Here is a 17517-nt window from a genome sequence, read left to right as displayed (position 1 = left end):
GGGGCTCGGCCGCCTCGCAGCGCGGCGGGGAGCTCCCCGGCCCGGGGAGGTCTCTGGGCCGTAAACAGCGCGCGGGGCGGTGGAAGCGCAGCACGCCGCATCCTGCCACGCGAGACCCGAACGCCCAGGGAGGCGATCGGCCGCGAGCGGAAGGAGCGAGCTGTTCGTCACGCGAGGTAAGAGCTGAGCTGTGAAAGCACCGGCGGGGCCCAGGGCAAGCAGGACTGGCGGCGGGCGCTGCTGACCGAGCCCCAGCGCACTGGCTGCTGGAGGCCGGTCGCCTGCGGCCGAGGAAGGAAACCCCGCTTTTAGCCGCCTGCTCCCTCCGCGCTTCCCGCCCGGCCCGGGACAGGGGCACTGGCTGCGCTGCGAGCACCGTCCGGCAGCTCTGAGCAGAGGGAAAATGCACCCGCTGGGCCGTGCCGGCTGTGGTTATTTTTAAACTAAGTGATTTACTTTCTGGAGTGGAGCTGGCCACGAGCATGTTGTTTTTGTCAACTTGTCTCCAGGTGTGTAGCTGACGTGCCACTTTCTGGGAGGCTGACAGTGGGCTTGCTGTGCTGCTTGCAGGGGTGCAGCCCCTATCCTTCCAACCATGGCTCTGTCCTGCGCATTGAGGCTACTGTCCCGGCACCTTCACCCTTCGAGTGCTCTCCTGAGCACCTTGCCTGGTCAGGACCACAGCCTGCTGATGGAGAAGACGACAGCAGCAAAGTGGAAGGAGAAGAAAAAGGCCAGGGAGGGCTGCAGCCTGCCAGGTTCCTCCTGGGAGGAGAGGTACGGCTCTTCCAAAATGACCAAGCACTCTTCCAAAGGACCAAGCACCTGAAGCGGTTAGAGCAGTGGGTTGGGGGTTTCACCTCTACCCAGCTCCCCCCAGTAGGAATAGAAGAGCCAGGGCTCAGCTGGCTTCCCTGGAGCTTGGCCTGGGGATAGGAATAATGGAAAAGACAAATGAAAAGGTCCGAGAGGAAAGGATCAGGAGCAGAGCAGTTGCCGTATTGGCAAGCAAAAAGTAATAGTCCATTTGATTTGCAGTTCTGTGCCTGAAAGTAGTTGGCACTGTGTGCTTTGGAAGCAGCTCCAAAAATCCCAGTAAGCAGTAACAGCAGCTTATCCAGCTGTGGGGTGAGCTTCTCCATGGGCTCAGTGAGTCAGTAGTTGATGGACAGTTATGATAGTTTGGATCATATACACCTAACCCCTTACTCTTTTTTTTTTTTTTTTTTTTTAAATCAGCTTTTATGTGTTCTGTTCTTGCTCATCCTGCCTTCAGATACAATTAGTGGCAAGTTCCAAGGTTTATCTCTAAACTGCCACTGTGTGGGTGGCCGGGTCTGTGAGAGTGGGCAGCCTGCAATTCCCTGCCTGCTACACACAAACTGTGCATTTCTCTGTAGTGGATTTAAACTAGTACATCATTAATAAAAAAGGTGTAGTGGATGGAAATGTGAGCAGGTAGATGATGCAGGACGGATGCATCAAGTGATGAGAGAAGCATCTTGCTCTTTTAGGGGAAAACTCCAGAGAGACAGGACTCAGGCTGTCCTCGAGCAGCAAGGGATGGCCAAAACCTCTGATTCCATGGGAGAAAGCAACAGAGCTACATGTAGCTTCATGTTGTTGAAGCTACAACATGATCTCTTTTTTTTCCCCCTTCTCTGCCTGCACTTTGGGGTTTTTTCCCCTCTGACCCCAGTAACATTTGAATACTCATTCCCCTGGCTTTACCAGCCTGGAGTCAAATCTCACCCAGGCAGGGCCTCTCTGGGTCCCTGTGTGAGGGAAACGCTGTTCCTGGCCCTGTCCTCTAAAGAGGGATCAGAAAGATACCTGGGTTACCCAGGACACCCAGGTATTGCTGGTCAGTCTTCTGCCAAAGGCTCAGCCTGTTCTCTGGGGAGCTGGTTGTTGTGGTTCCTGGGTCCCTCTTCCAGCCACAAGTATTCTGCACCAGGAAGGTGCCATGAAAAGGGAGTTTGGATGTTCACAGCCAGCTCTGGTGCAGAGCCCGTACCAGAACAGTCCTGCCCATGAAGCAGCTGGCGGGGACGTTATGCCATAAGTATCGGGAGGCAAGTAGTTCTGGGCACTACTGCGATGTTGTGCTTTCCAGGTTAGCGAACGTGGTGACTCCACTGTGGAGACTTCCCTACCAAGAGCAGCTGCAGGTAAGATGTGCTTACGTTGACTTTTCTCTGTCGTGTTGCCCCAACTGTCCCTCCTATTCCCCTTGAGCAACAGCCCGTAGCATCTTAGTTGCTTAATGCTGTAGGCTCTTCAGACCCCATTTACTGCTGCTTTAATTCTTCAGTTATTGTGAAGGATAGATTTGGGAGGTTCCCTGTGGGTGGTGTGTGTGATCACCAACAGCACAGAGGATGGGCGCTCGCACAGTGATCCTGTCAAGTGCGGGACAGCTGGCTCACTGGGGCTTCAGGTTGGACCAAGTGCTCCAGGCCAGTGCTTGGGGACCATGGACACAGGATTCCTCTCTCTCCCTGTTGCTCCAAGCGGCTGCAGTGATGAGAAAGGCAGAGTTCCTCTGGTGCTATATCCCACTTGCAGTATTCCCTCCTGTTGGCCTTCCCAGAGGTGGGTGATGAAGAGCTGCCCACTGTCGTGTAGTCCTGTGAGAGTGTTTCTGGCTTAGGACTCCTCTGCAGGTGAAGTATGAAAGCCAGAAGAAGATTTTGCAGACACTGGCATCTCGTCTTGAGGAGCTGGGCATAGATGCACAGAAACCTGGTGGACTCTGCTGTCCTCTCCAGCCTGTAGTCCCTTCGGTGAGTATCCCATGAGAATGCTCTCGCCTCTGAGCCACCAACAGTCTCTCACTCAGCTCCTGAAAAGTCTCATGGTGGGGATTACCTGGATGCAGAGAATGTGTCTGTGGCAGTCCTTGCTAGCTTCGGCTTTGCAGCCTGTGACTGCCGGAGAATGAAACAAGCCTAGTGATTAGGAACCCTTTTTTGTGCCCAAGCCTTTCCTGATAAACCTGTCACTAATCTGTCCCAGAGAGCCATTTCCTCTTCCCAAGGGGAAGTACTGGGGGTCTCGCGCACAAGCTCCGTTTCTGCATTTTGAACATTCATGTGTATCCTCCTGTGTTGCTGTCAGGGTTTAACCTCAGTCAGCAACTGAGCACCACACAGCCGTTCGCTCACTCCCCCCTGCCCCCGGTGGGATGGGGCAGAGAATTGTAAGAGTCGAAGTGAGAAAACCAGTGGGTTGAGATAAAAACAGTTTAATAATTGAAATAAAATAGTAATAATATACAAAGCAAGTGATGCACAATGCAATTGTTCACCGCCCGCCGACCGATGCCCAGCCAGTCCCCGAGCAGCGGCCCCCCCGGCCAGCTTTCCCCCAGTTTATGTACTGAGCACGACGTCCCGTGGTATGGAATGTCCCTTTGGCCAGTTTGGGTCAGCTGTCCTGGCTGTGCCCCCTCCCAGCTTCTTGTGCACCTCCAGCCTGCTCAGTCAGTAGAGCATGGGAAACTAAAAAGTCCTTGACTAGTGTAAGCACTACCTAGCCACAACTAAAACATCGGTGCGTTATCAACATTGTTCTCCTCCTAAATGCAAAACACAGCACTGTACCAGCTTCTAGGAAGGAAATTAACTCTATCCCTGATGAAACCAGGACAGTTGCCAACAGAACAACCAGGCTGGGTTTTGGCTTTCCTCCATTACTTTTTCTTTTAATCAAAGTCTTTACTTTTCCTTCTTTCTCCCTCAGCCCGTCATTAATGGCTACCGAAACAAATCTACTTTCTCTGTGAACCGAGGACCAGATGGGAACCTCAAAACCGTGGGGTTGTATGTGGGAACTGGCAGAGGTCAGAGCAGGTCAAGGAGCTGGGTAGAAAACTGCTGGCGTGGGCTGGGTTGGGGCAAGGCTCATCTGTGACAGTCTCCACTCAAATTAGAAGCCTGAATCCTGGGGGATGCCAACAGAAACACCACCGAGTCCAGGGCAGCAATTTTAAAACCCCAGTTCATTAGCTTCTTAGGAAACACCACCTTCTAATTTGCTAAATACAGCAGTAAGGATGACAGCTGTGGTAGCAGCCCCTCCAGGGTTTAGCTTTGTTATTCTTAATTATGCTGTTCCCATGCTTTTGGCGTGCTCCAGGAGCCTGTGCTGAGCAGGGAGAGCATGGGGGTGTGTGCACATCCATAGGCAGCAGAGCAACGTTAGAGTGTTTGGGATGCGTGAGGCAGTTTGGTGTTGTGCAACGAAGATGTGAGCTGTGTGCTCCTTGCAAGCTGCTCAGTGGTGAACTCATTCACACCATCGATACTAGGTTTTGCTTTTCAGCATCCATAGCAAGAGGTGCTGGGGTGGTTGCTGTGTACTTTTCTCATTGAAAAAATAATTCCATGGATGCATTTTACCTCTGACAGCAGAACTTTAGCATTTAAACTGAAGTGGGAATGCTGTCTTCCAGGCAACCTAAACTGCTTTGCTGCTGTAAGCCCACACTTTCTCTCCAGTTAGAAAACCAGTTGCTCTGCTCTGGCTCCCTTAGTTTAATCATAGAATCATAGAATCATTAAGGTTGGAAAAGACCTCTAAGATCATCGAGTCCAACCATCAACCCAACACCACCATGCCCACTAAACCATGTCCCTAAGAGCCTCATCTACCCGTCTTTTAAATAACTCCAGGGATGGTGACTCAACCACTTCCCTGGGCAGCCTGGTCCAATGTTTAACCACTCTTTCAGTAAAGAAAGTTTTCCTCACGTCCAATCTAAACCTCCCCTGGCACAACTTGAGGCCATTTCCTCTCGTCCTTTCGCCAGTTACTTGGGAGAAGAGACCGACACCCACCTCGCTACAACCTCCTTTCAGGCAGTTGTAGAGAGCAAGTTACGAAGAGTGCAGTGGCTCCTTTGGGAGTTGCTAGAGGACATTTAAAAAGCTCCAGAGCTCCAACACCTTCATGGAAGTTAGTGACTGGCAAAGGGAATTCTGGCAGGTCCTGCAGACTGTGGGTACCCAGAACATCACAGGATTTAGTGGGGCACTTAGATACCAGTTTTTTCTTTTTTTTTTTTTGGTTGTATAAGGGGAGAATTCTGGGGAAAGGCCTCTCCACAGTTTATCATGTCAGATGCTACAGTGGTTTAAGTGCCTTGAAACAAAACAATTAAATACCTGTCTGTTCTTCTCCAGCAAGAAATATTGTCTGTGTGAAAGCCAACCACGTGGAGAACATACCCCCAAAACACAAACAAGTAGCCCAGGTAAATAAGTCATGTCTGTCCCTAAGACTGTGGAATAGAGGGACTGCCGTAACTCGTATTTGGGAGAACATGGTAATTTTAGTTACACTGGGTTTTCAAGTCCATTTTCATGTTCTGAAAAGTTTCAGGCCTGACTCTGGTTGATGAGTACTTTTTTTAAAACTTGCATGTTAATGTTGCAGCCTCTAAACTGTCCCAATGAATGAAGTTAATCAAGTGACAATGAATTCCTGCCAATCTATTAAAACACATAAGAATCACAAATTGAAATTATTAAAATGTCTTGTCTTCCAAGAACTTGGAAAGAGCTTTCACTCAGTGTATTGAAATCAAACAGAAAAAAACAGATGATACTGGTGGAAGGGCCACCCGTTTGGGGTGCACAGAGTTATGCTAAGACCAGGGCAGTTGTTTTTTGTTGTCCTACAAGTGCCGTTTCCCCTCCGCTCAGTGCTATGAGGAGTTCATCCGTTGCTCCCCACTGGACCCCTGCATTCTCTTCCACGAAGGCGGACACTGGCGGGAGCTCGTGGTACGCACCACCAGCTGTGGCCACACCATGGCTATCGTCACCTTCCACCCCCAGGAGCTGGGCCAGGTGAGTATGCGGAGGACAGGGCCCCTGGCAAGAGGCACATCAGGTATCTGGCTGACCTGAGCGTGCTCTGCTCTGGCTCCCTTAGTTTAAGAAGAGTGCAGTGGCTCCTGTGGGAGTTGCTATAGGACATTTAAAAAGATCACTTGTATCACTGGGGAGAGGTGTCTAATCAGATTACCCAAACAGCCAGGTTTTCCTTTCTCACTCTTGACAGGAGGCACTGGCTACTCAGAAAGCATTGCTTAAGGAGTTCTTCGTGTGTGGACCTGGAACAGTCTGTGCCTTGACTTCACTTTATTTCCAAGAGAGGTATATGTCTTGACACAGGGAAAGAATGGAAACAAAGCCACCTCCTTTTTTCTCCCCCCTCTGATCAAATTCAAATTGTGCCAGTTCAGGGAGTACTTGAAGAGAATGACAGGTGTTTGGATGCCTCTTGCAGACATGGTTTCGAGATGGCCACATCTTTTGTTTTTCCAGAGCTGAAATAGTTGAATACACTATGCGTCTACCTCATGGGAGTTATGAGCCTGGGAAACTAAAGAAAAAAACCTGCAGTGACTTTCCCAAGACAGTAAACCACATTAGAGCAAAACTGGGGAATAGACCCTAGGACTGCTGCCTTCTGCAAAGTCATTTTGATCCTTCTAATGAATTCTAGGCTGTGCAAATTACAGATCCCTTACAAAGAATCAAAATTCTTTGATCCTGTTGAAAGGCTCACATGAAATAAAAGTTGGTGGGAGGAGAACCATCCTCCCCTGCACATCAGCACCCCAGGAATGGAAATGGAAATCAGCTGCCTCTCTGCCGCCTTCTAACAGCTGTTTTTTGTGTGCTCTGCTAGCACCATGACACGCTGCTCCCATGAGCAGTCCCCTTTCCAGCTCCTTCACGGAGAACCGCACATTTTTGAAGAAGTGCTCGGCCTGAAGTTTCGCATCTCTCCAGATGCCTTTTTCCAAGTAAACACGGGTGGAGCAGAAGTTCTGTACCAGGCAGTTGGGGAGCTGAGTCAGGCTGGTGGGGACACCGTCCTCCTCGACATCTGCTGTGGAACGGGTGAGCAGTGGCTGTGTGAGCCTGGCTCCCTAGGCTGGTGCTTTGCATGCCAAAAATGATCCCCACTATCTAAAGGCTTGTTTCTTCAGCATGGATGTACAGAGTATTTTTGTATCCCTCATTTCTAGGCACAATTGGTCTCTCTCTGGCTCACCAAATGTCCAAGATTATTGGTATTGAGGTGGTGGAGAAGGCCATAGAGGATGCCAGGTGGAATGCAGCATTCAATGGTGAGTTCAAACTTGCCGTGGCAGAAGGTTTCAAACTAACTGCTGAAAAATCAGAAGCAGAAGTGAGCAGAGGGATCCTACCAAGTTACCTCTACGCAGCAAAGGGTGGTACTTCATGTTACACCCAATGTCTGGTAAGACCGACTCCTCAGTTCGTGTGGTTGCTTTTTGCTTCACAGGAATTTCAAACTGCGAGTTTCACAGTGGAAAGGCAGAGGCCGTGTTACCGCAACTCCTGTCATCGTGGGAGGATGCCCGACCCCTTGTTGCTGTGGTGAACCCATCTCGGGCTGGGCTCCGTGAGAGAATGTTATTTATTTTCATCTTGAAAACAGAGAATTTTGAACAAGTTCTGTGAGACCTGTTACACTGGCTCCAAATCCTCTGCTCGCTTAGTCTCTAGTTTCTTTACCTTGTTGCTGATAGCAGCTAAAATCCCAGAGAGTCTGCTGTTTTCAGTGCCTTTATCATGCTTTCTCTTTAAAGCAGACCGCTCTAATCTTTTTTCCATCTTTCATAGGCTCACAGAATTATTTAGGAGAGAAGGAGCCTCTGGAGGTCTGTGGTGGAATCTCCCAACTAAAGCAGGGACAACTGCTTGTATAAGTTGTATAAGGTTGCACAGGGCTATAAAGCCCAGTTGAATGCGTCAAAGGGTGGATACCCTCTTCTGAAAATGTTTTCCCCAATATATTTGATCAGTGTTTCCCCTTGCTGTAGAGCACCTGTTGCTTCTCATCCTCTTCTTGTGCCCTGCTGAGGAGATTCTGGCTCCATCTTCTCTGTAATCCCCCATGAGGCCCCTGAAGATAGCAAATGGATCCCTGCTCACCTTCTCTTCCCCAGGCTGAATAACCCCAGCCCTTGCACTCTCCTTGTGCATCCAGTGCCCCAGCCCTCTTAACTGTCTCGGTGGTCTCCACTAGAGTAGCTCCAGTGTGTACTGGGAAGTCCCAAACTGGTCCTGGTGCCCAGATGCAGTCTCACAAGTGTGTGTGGAAGGTTTTAGGTGCCTCTGCTTAATTAAGTAACAATGTTTCTGTCATCCTTCATCCCCCTGGGAAGCAGAGGGATTTCTCCCACTGCTCTACCCTGCCAAATCGGCTGAGCTGTTAGCAGTATGGGTCGCATCCATGGCCTCCTAAGAACCTGCATCTGAGACAGGACATAGCAAAATGTGTATATTCTTTTTTTCCTGTATTTTCGACAGTTCAGTGCAGTTCTGTGATGCTTGCTGTGCAATCATTCCTTCTGGAGAGTTCATGGTGGTGGTGGGTCACTGGGAAAGCACGGTATCTGTTTTTGCAGATTACAGGGTTGTGCAAGCCATCCGAAACTGCAAGTCCATCCGAAGGCTGCTCTACATCTCCTGCAAGCCAGAGGGTGAAGCCATGAGGAACCTTCTTGAGTGAGCACCCTCCTCTCTTCCTTTCCACTGACCTTAGTGATAGACCCTATTATGTCCAGACAAGGACATAAAAATCTGACCTTGGCTTAGGAAGTTTTTTGTTGCAACTGAATTTCACTAGGTGAGTTCTGCAGGTGTGATCCAGGACTAGTCAGTGCATGGTCAGAAGTGGTTTATGCTTCTGCATTACTTCGGGTTTACCTGCAAGCTGCACTCACTGGCTTAAGATAGTGGGTATTCTTTGGGTTTTACCTTCCAGCAGGATGCTTTAGTGCATCAGTAAGGAATATAAAATAATGCAAACATGCTATAATGGCATTGTGCATCCTTCCCCAACAAAGTGGCACATCCGGATGTGGGATATGGAGTCCACTGGATTCAATGTAGGCCCCTAGCCAATGAAGTGAAGCCAAAGGGATTAGTTACCTGCTTGGGGTTAATCATATAGCTAAGTCTTTATCTGGGGCAGGCCCATTTGCAGGTGATAAACCTGTCTGCAGGTAACCAATGAAGGTAGGGCAAAACTGAGGATTATTTCTTAAGGGTATTAAGTGTCTTTCAGCTGGGCTGGCTTGTGAGAAAGGGAGCTTTAAACCTGCCACTGACTCTTCAGTTTGTCTATGAGGTTTTCAGAGCTGGTTTGGGATTCAGTATTAATGGTTCCAGACCTCAGCCAGTGTCAGCTGCAGACTCTGAGGGATGTTAGCCAAACACACGATACCTCCTTAGTGCATCCTCTGTGCTATTGCGCTACCAATAATGGTGGGAAGGCTTCTGCTACTGGTCTAAAGGATGCTCTCTTTGCTTTCCACAGGCTGTGCTGCCCACCTGACCCAGGGAAGAAGCTGGCAGGAGAGCCATTTGCCCCCACATTGGCTATACCTTTTGACATGTTTCCTCATACTGTTCATTGTGAGCTGGTGCTGCTGTTGACCCGCTGACAGAAGGCAGGTATGCCAGCTCTGAGAGCTTGGGAAGCAACCTCCTACTGTCCTTAAGACTGGAGTTGATGTAGTTAAGATTTTAACTTATTTTCTTGAAAGTTGTATAAAAATAAATAATTTTGCCTTTGCTCTTACTTTGGGTTGCCTAACTACACTGTTCTGTAAGGAAACACTCGGATTTCTGGGGTGAAAAGGTTCTCTGTAGCATTTCATCACCCTTCCCTCCCCTGCAAACCTCTTCTTGGGCTGCTGGTTAAAGCAGCCTGGAAAATACCCTTTCCCTGGTATTGTGGGTTTTCACCATCAACATGTGAATACAAAGTACTAAAATCCACTGTATTTTCTATTACTGCCGTGCCATTAGTTCTCTCCTTGCTTGAAGGGTATTTCAGGTGTTTTTCAAGTTGATAGTGAACTTGCTATGAAGAAACCGTAGGAACTAGAAATCCTCATGCTTCACTGGGCAAGTGTTGACTTTTGGGGTCAGGGAAATATTTCCCGTATAAACTTCCAAAACCAGTATTGAATCGCTGTCAGTCACGTGTATAAGTTGGAGGCAATGAGAAAGATTTTTCTATAAAATGAAATTAAGAGAAAACAGATTTCAGTGTCTCTCCTTCCATACCTGCCTCCCCCTTCTCCGCTAATGCTTGCTGATACCTAAATATGAAGTGCCCTGTGAAAATGGGCAACAAGTTATTTCCTCATCAGGTTGCTCTGCAATAGCTAATTAAAAAATTTGGTGTGTTTTCTATCTGTCCTGCCATGCTCACTCACTGGCAAGCTGTGAACCTCAATGTTATATGAAGTTCACCTCTTCAAAAGATAAAGCTGCTACAACCTGGAGGTAGGTCTGAGTGAGCAGAGTTCCCTTGTGTTTTGTGAACTCCACGTTTTGAGGGCTCCTTTTGATTTCTATTTTTTAATTTTTACTGTTATGTTGTATTGAAGTTACCTTTTGGTTTATCCTCATCATCTAGGCCAGACCAGTAGCAGAACACATTTCTACAGTCAGGCTGTTAAATTTGACTCTTTCCTCCGAAAGAGGAGTTCCCTATTTGATTTGGGTTAATCAAGGCTGATAAAGGAAACAGGGAGAGCTGCCTGTATTTTTCAGACTTTTAACTCTAGTCCTAGGGAACACTGAGCTTGGACTAATAACAACAACCACCAGTTCTCAAGCCACGGGGGCTTAAAATACATGGGTTTAGGACTTGAGACTTACTACACCAGAAAGGGAGGCGATGGGGAGATTCCTAACAGGCATAGGGAGTGTCCTCTTGTACTATCCCATGAGTGTAAGATTTTTGCACACTGTTACAGCCTCCTGTATTCAGTTTATAGCGAGGGATACAGTTTTCCAGCAGTTCTGTTTTGTATAATTATACCTTGCCTTCTCGCTGCGAGATCTGAATGGATTTCTGCTTAGCCTGGCTATGCTTTTGTCAAAAGGAAATTTGTTGCAAATTAGTGGGGGAGAGATAATGACTTTAAATCAGAAAGTAACAGGATCAGGGAACCTTTCCACTAGTCTCTGAAGAGATGAACATAGAGGACAGGTTTTATCTGCAATGGGGGAGGGTGGCCTCACCGTCCCTTTTGAGCATCAGGTTCTAGGACGGTCACAGGGGCAAGACATCTTTTTCACTTTTCTGGGGCAAACATATTAAGCAGTATGTTGTTTGCTGTGTATTAGTGTCTGAGCATCTGAAACTGAAAACTGCCTATGTACAAGAGACCTCAGACCACTTTTCTTCCATAGCAGATTACTCCCGTGCCCTCTGCTAACATGTCCTCGTTTTCTCACTAGTGAGCAACTGTGCTATGTGTTTGGCTGCCATCCCACATCCCTAGAACTGGCTCAGTTTTGGCTTTCCGTGGGTAATTTATGGAACATGCAGGGAAACAGAGGATGACTTAATGGTAGGAGTGGTGGGAATGCTCATTGCTCAGCAGGTGCTAGAGCTGCCTGGCTCTGGCTGCACGGCTGCGGGGCATTAGGACCCAGAGGTTGCTGAGTGGAGGAGGCTGAATCCCGCTCCCGCTGTCATCCTCGCTGCCTCTGCAGCTTTATTCCTCATCTCCTTCAATGGTGACTGACTACCTCCCTCCCGGGTTGGCAGCCAGAGCGAGAAGGCGTCGCTAGGACCGGTTCCCAGGACTGGTTCCCAGCTGCTCCATGGCATCTCCCAGGACTATCACCATCGTTGCCCTCTCGGTAGCCCTGGGGCTCTTCTTCGTCTTTATGGGGACCATCAAACTGACCCCTCGGCTCAGCAGAGATGCCTACAATGAGATGGTGAGTATGGCAGTGGCAGCATGGAGGGAGACGCATTAGGGCTCTCTCCCCTCAACTTTGTGGCAGAAGCAGCATTTGCAGTGGGATACACGGAGGGTGACTGCTCTGGAGCCCTGAGCGATGGGAGGGAGAGGGAAGAAGCTTATCTGTCTCCTTATTTGATGGACACGGAGAGAAACAAATAATACGCAGTGCTGAGGATATCCTGGCAGCCCTCGCCTGGGCTCCGTCTGAGCCTATCCATGGAGAAACCTCTTGTGGATAAGGACAGGGAGGGGAAGCAAGGAGGACGGGGTAGCACAGCACACCGATGCCTACAAAAAGATGGGGACACAAGGGTCTCTGAAAAGCAAGGTCTGAAGAAGTGCCGGACATGTAGCAGGCAGGTACAGCTGATCCCTGGGAGAATACAGGAGAAGCAGATGCCTGCTTTGGCAGCCAGATGATCATCCTCAAAATTCTGTGCTTTAAAGCAAGGATAATGACACTAACTGTCCCTACCTGACCAGACTTGTGCAGGCATTAATTCAGGACGGTGAAATGCTTTGAGATTCTAAGCTGGCAGAAGAAGATATTATTAATAGTCACCTTATTATTCTCTTTAGCCTAGGAAATGAGCCTCTCCTCCTCTTGCCTAATGGGAAAGGGGTGAGGAGAGGAGGGAGAAGTCACTGTGTGCATTTCTCAGCTGGTGAGCCAGTTTGCGCTCCTCTCTGTCCAGGGCCAACCCTACTGCAGAGCTTTGCCAGCTGCAAGCTGCAGGCAGGTGAGGGACTGGCTGCCACATTTTGCTTCCTTGTCTATGTTTGTTTATTCTCCTATGGCCCTTTGCGCACACACACACACACACACACACCTGTTATATTTATTGCAGTGGCTGAAAAGCATTGGTATAATTTTTGTGCCCTTAAAAAAATAGTGCTGGAAGTTTCCAGCACATTCTGTTCTCTCCCTTTGCTCCACCTGCCCAGCTGCTTTTCCTTAGCTCTCAAATAACATCTGAATTGCGGTGCCTCATCTGCAGCCCAGCACAGGGATCTCACAGAGAAGCAGCACCAAGAAGTAACTCAGGAGCAAGAGACTGAGATAAAATGCCCAGAAAACAAAGCTCTTAAGCTTCTGCTTCTGTCCCTTAGGACAGAAAAAAGCACTGAGACTTCAGAAGCACTGCAAAAATCCTTGCTCTGTAAAATACTTCGCTTCTCCTACAGGTAGGAATGATCTTCGTTTTTACAAAGAGAAAGCAGAGGCACTCGGATATTACATAGCACTATCATTCTTAATAGCCCATATTGTAATATGTTCATGGCTCATTAGGCTTTCATGCTTTTGCTGTGCTGCATACCAGGGTGGTCTGTCATGTAATGGAGACAGTCAGTGAAAACATGATCTTGCCAATCAATAAGCATGGCTTCCTGCCCCGAGCAAATGGAGAACCTCTGTTACCTACCTACAACACCAAACTTGCAGTTTTTCATTCAGCAAGAAGCAGACACACTAGTTTAATTTTAAATTTAATTTAAAATACCAGAGTACTCTAGGACATGCTGATAGTACATTTCTTTATAAAGCTGTATTTGTCACAACTGTTTAAAAATACTGTACTCTGAGGAGGTTTTATTCACTGAAGGTTTAAAATGCATCCTTACAATGCATACACTTAAGAGTAAAATGTGTCATGACATCTCCAATTATTTAGTAGCAAAAATGACAATGCTGTATATTTTTTAACCACATGTGAAGTGTCAGCTCCTTTTAGAAGGAAGCAGCAAAATTCAGAGAAGTGGGGAAGTTCTGTGTGCCTGTAGTGCAGGTTTCCAAAATCACATGGAAGTAAATCTACAATCTGATCAGCGCCTGTGAGAGCTGAACAACTCTGTACCTGAGATTCGGCTTCCATTTCCCTCCCTCTGATTAGAAAGCAGACAACACAATGGGAAGAGTATCTGCAGGGACAGTATACTCAAGTGTAAGTGGAAATAATTTCAGTGTCTCAAATAACTAGGAGCTCTATTAAAATACTAAAAAAAAGGAAATACTTGATTGAAAAAGAAAAGAAAAACAAACAAAACCAATAAGCCCACAAGCACCTAATGTTCAAATGCAAGAACTTGAACGTGTGTAAGGACAGAGGTTGTTTCTTCTGTGAAACAATGAGGCAGCCACGTAAGGAGGCAGTGTCTTGCAATTTACACTGCTTCTAAATCCAGCATAAACCAGGGGGCAAAGGATGTCGCATGTCAGCTTGCTTTCATCCGAGGAAAGAAAGGATCATCAAGGTATGTAAGCACAGGATAGGGTTGGTGAATCTCAGCTTTGATGTATAGTCCCATGCTAAGATTGTACCGCCCATAAACACTGGAATATTGTAAGTTGCTTTGAGGTAGAAAGAGACTTCTGTTTTTACTTGCTGTGCCTTGGCTTTTCAGGGACTAGGTGTGTTATTTAATTATAAAGGACAAGCTACTCTTAGAGAGAGGTACTTTTTGTTAACAACATGGTTCTGCATTGCTAATTTTAGCAATCGTAACTTCAGATTTCAGGAAAAGGTACAGCTGGCCTGGTCCTAGCTCCAAAGATGGGTGCTAAGTTGCAGAACTGTTTTCCAGTGAGGAGACAGCAGCTTATAAAGGGGGAATTGCAGGTTGATGGTGTTAATATCCCTCCAACAGAAGCTTTAGTGGTACAGATTGGATATTGTGCCAGAGGGGTCTGTGGTGATAGAAGTGATCTTTAGGTCATATTGCACATCAACCTATTTCAATGGAAGTCACCTTTGCCTTTATTTTCTCACATTCTGGTGTTCTACGCTATTGCTGCTTGATTTCAGAAACGAGCATACAAAAGCTACGTGCGGGCCCTCCCCATGCTAAAGAAGATGGGAGTCAGCTCTATCCTTCTCCGCAAGAGCATTGGTGCCCTCGAAGTGGCGTGTGGCATTGTCATGACACTGGTGCCTGGTCGCCCCAAAGACGTGGCCAACTTTCTCCTCCTCCTCCTTGTGCTGGCTGTGCTCTTTTTCCACCAGCTAGTGGGGGATCCACTCAAGCGTTACGCCCATGCCCTAGTCTTTGGGATCCTGCTTACCTGTCGTCTGCTGATTGCCCGCCAGCCTGAGGAGCAGCCTCCAGAAAAGAGGATCCTGTCAGTGAATGGGGATGAGCAACCACTCATCCATGAGGCAGCTCCTGAGAAGGGCAAAATGAAGGTATCTTAGTTCACTGCGTGTGAGAAATATGGACCCTCGAGGCAGCTCTCTCCAAAATCACCCAGAAATTTTGTTTTTTATTTACCTATTTTTTTGTCTGTCTAAATAAAGTTGCATTGGGGTCTGAGACACACATGGTATGTCTACACTGTAGTCTTGCTTTTGCTGCTGCCCTGTAATGTAGAAAAATACAAGCTAGCTTTCACCAGGACAGCTTGCAGCTGGAGTAGCGCTGGCCTCAGCAGGAGCTGCAAAATCAGCCTGAAAGCATGGGCAAAGACTTGGGCAGGTAGTCATGCTAACTCGGCACTGCTGCAGGGGGGAGATTAATCCCTATGCATCAGCCCTGAGCCCCACGGCAGTTGAAACCTAGCCTGGATGCACTTCTGCTACATGGCAGTCTCAGCAACAGCAGCTGGATAGAACATAACCAGAGTGTCCCTGTGCTGGCTTCTGCAACCCCATCCACAATCTGTTTCCTCTTCCATAGTCAAGGGGGGAAAGGACCCTACTGAGCATGAAAGTGCTGTTTGTTGTGTTTGAGAGAGGGATCCCTTAGCCTTTGCTGCTGCTGTGCCCAGTCCTTTCTTTGGACTGGTTATCCAGGGAAAACGTGGGACGTGCTATTCGCATCTTCCTGGATTTCCACACTTTGCAGAGGCTCTAAAACTGGGACAATGGCCTGATAACAGTAATTTTTTGCCTGCTTCACACGAGGCAATGACATCTCTTTACCCCTCTTGGCAGAGAGTAAGGATCCCTGGTGAGGGGATGGGGAGCAGAACTGCCCAAAGAACTCCAAAATACTTGTCTGCTGTTGGCAAATAGCATCATGCTCCCTATTTCCTTGCAAGAAAAAAATCCCTTTTTCCACAACTACTGCAACTTTATAGAATTGTCGGCTATTGCTGATAGATGAGGGTCTGAACGTGTCCAGGTACCTCCTCGTTCATCCCACATACAGCTTCGGTGAGCTGGGGGAAGTCCTGGCACCAGAGCCTGAATCCCTGTGTGTAGTATCTGAAATCTTAGAGAGTGTCGTAAGAAGCATGTGTTACCTCTGAATTTGTTTGTTTTTCTTGATGTTTGTCTGTTTTCAGTTTTTCCTTATTTTCTTAATTATTCATGAAAATAAACTTTTTGATATTTGGAGAAAAATTCCTTGACAGAAACAAATTTCTTTTTTGAGAGACGCATCTTAAAATATTTTTCCTGTGCTCAAACTCTGCACCTAAAATGGGCAGAATCATGTCAGGGGAATTTTCAGAGAGGGACAAGGTGATGGAGGATGGAAGCCATCTGAACGCTACTGGACTATATAGTAATAACTATAGGCATTTAAAAGAGACGTTTGAACATTTTCATGAATCAGTCTCAGATAAATTTCTGCTTCAGTACAATGTGGCAGCGACAAAAGATATTAAAACTCCAGTAAAGTGTCAGTATTGCATCTATAAAAATTGGTGATGGATGTTCATATGCAGTATATCCAGTTTTCTTATGTTAAAAGTTTGCTGCTGAAACAGATGTAGTCCCAAATACATATATGCTGAAAAATCCTCCTCCTAGATCCCCACTAATTCTCTTATCAGATGTGCACCCTGAACAAAGGAAACTACCAACAGGCCACCTCTGTTAGACAATGTCTTGTACAGACTACCTCAAGGTCATCCCAAATGTATATAGAATTTGCTTTACTTCCCAAAAGATTTCATCTACCATGCCCTGACTGGAGTTATTAATCACTTCTTAATTCAAAACCAAATAAAAATACCAGCGACTCAAAACCACGCCATGATGCGTACTTCTACACAAAGCAGTCACAACTGAATTGCTGCAACCTTTTGGTCAGCTGCCCCTCACATGTCCATCTAACTCAGTACAAGTGTTTGTGTTTGTCTTTTGTGATGTTCTTTACTGAAACCTGTACAGATGCCATAACAATAAATGTAAGATATTCCGCATAGCAAAGCTTATCCCTGCAAAAACTTCAGACTCTAAGTCAATTCTGAAAAATGTCCCCCTCTTTTCACATTTGTAGCAGTATGAATTACTGATCCGCAGTAGTGGCTACACGTTCTTTATTACGGAGGAAGATGAGACTCTCGTTGGAAGCCAGTAACAAAAACTCTGTATTTCTCTGTATTGGGTTGACCTCCATCATTGCCCCCCAGCATTAGCAAACTATTTTTGGAAACTACCAGTCATCTTTTGCTTGCTAGAGGTGATAAGGCGCCAAGAAACGGTTTTGTCCTTTTGTAAAACCACGATGCTAATTTACTCTTGCTATCTCCCCCCCCTTCCCCCCGCGCTTTTCTTTCTGATCTCCAAGCCCATAATTTCATTCCCGTCAGTCTCATCCAACTGCTGCCATGGCAGGCACCTTCTAGCGCCAGTGTTCTCCCGGCTGCAGCTCGCTGCGGAGACAGGCGTTTGTCAGAGGAGCGGTGCCTGCAGCCCGGCCGGCCTGTCCGGCGTGCCGGGCAGAGCTGCGGCCTACCTGAGGGCTCA

At 47.4% G+C, this 17517-nt stretch overlaps 2 protein-coding genes across 3 annotated transcripts; both read left to right on the top strand.

The window, feature by feature from the left end:
- The first annotated feature begins 493 nt into the window (after nt 1-493).
- On the top strand, nt 494-9630 carry TRMT2B (tRNA methyltransferase 2 homolog B (S. cerevisiae)). 2 transcript variants are annotated; one of them, XM_009331640.1, is made up of 12 exons: nt 494-777; nt 2117-2171; nt 2667-2786; nt 3745-3844; nt 5187-5257; nt 5709-5855; nt 6070-6164; nt 6703-6917; nt 7046-7147; nt 7327-7446; nt 8456-8555; nt 9370-9630. In XM_009331640.1, exons 1-12 carry the CDS (start codon nt 596-598, stop codon nt 9494-9496), a joined length of 1434 nt encoding a protein of 477 aa, XP_009329915.1. In that variant the 5' UTR covers nt 494-595; the 3' UTR covers nt 9497-9630. The 2 variants fall into 2 exon arrangements, with proteins under 2 accessions (XP_009329915.1, XP_009329916.1); XM_009331641.1 differs by lacking the exons at nt 3745-3844; nt 5187-5257.
- Nucleotides 9631-11460: 1830 nt separating this feature from the next.
- Nucleotides 11461-15141, top strand: TMEM35 (transmembrane protein 35). The gene is made up of 2 exons (XM_009331638.1): nt 11461-11798; nt 14629-15141. The coding sequence occupies exons 1-2, from the start codon at nt 11679-11681 to the stop codon at nt 15013-15015; spliced, it is 507 nt and encodes a 168-aa protein (XP_009329913.1). The 5' UTR covers nt 11461-11678; the 3' UTR covers nt 15016-15141.
- The last annotated feature ends 2376 nt before the right edge of the window (nt 15142-17517 follow it).

The sequence above is a fragment of the Pygoscelis adeliae genome, unplaced genomic scaffold (assembly GCF_000699105.1).
Source record: "Pygoscelis adeliae isolate BGI_AS28 unplaced genomic scaffold, ASM69910v1 Scaffold79, whole genome shotgun sequence".
In the NCBI taxonomy this organism is placed as follows: Eukaryota; Metazoa; Chordata; class Aves; order Sphenisciformes; family Spheniscidae; genus Pygoscelis; species Pygoscelis adeliae.
This window is presented reverse-complemented; position numbering and strand designations above follow the sequence as displayed.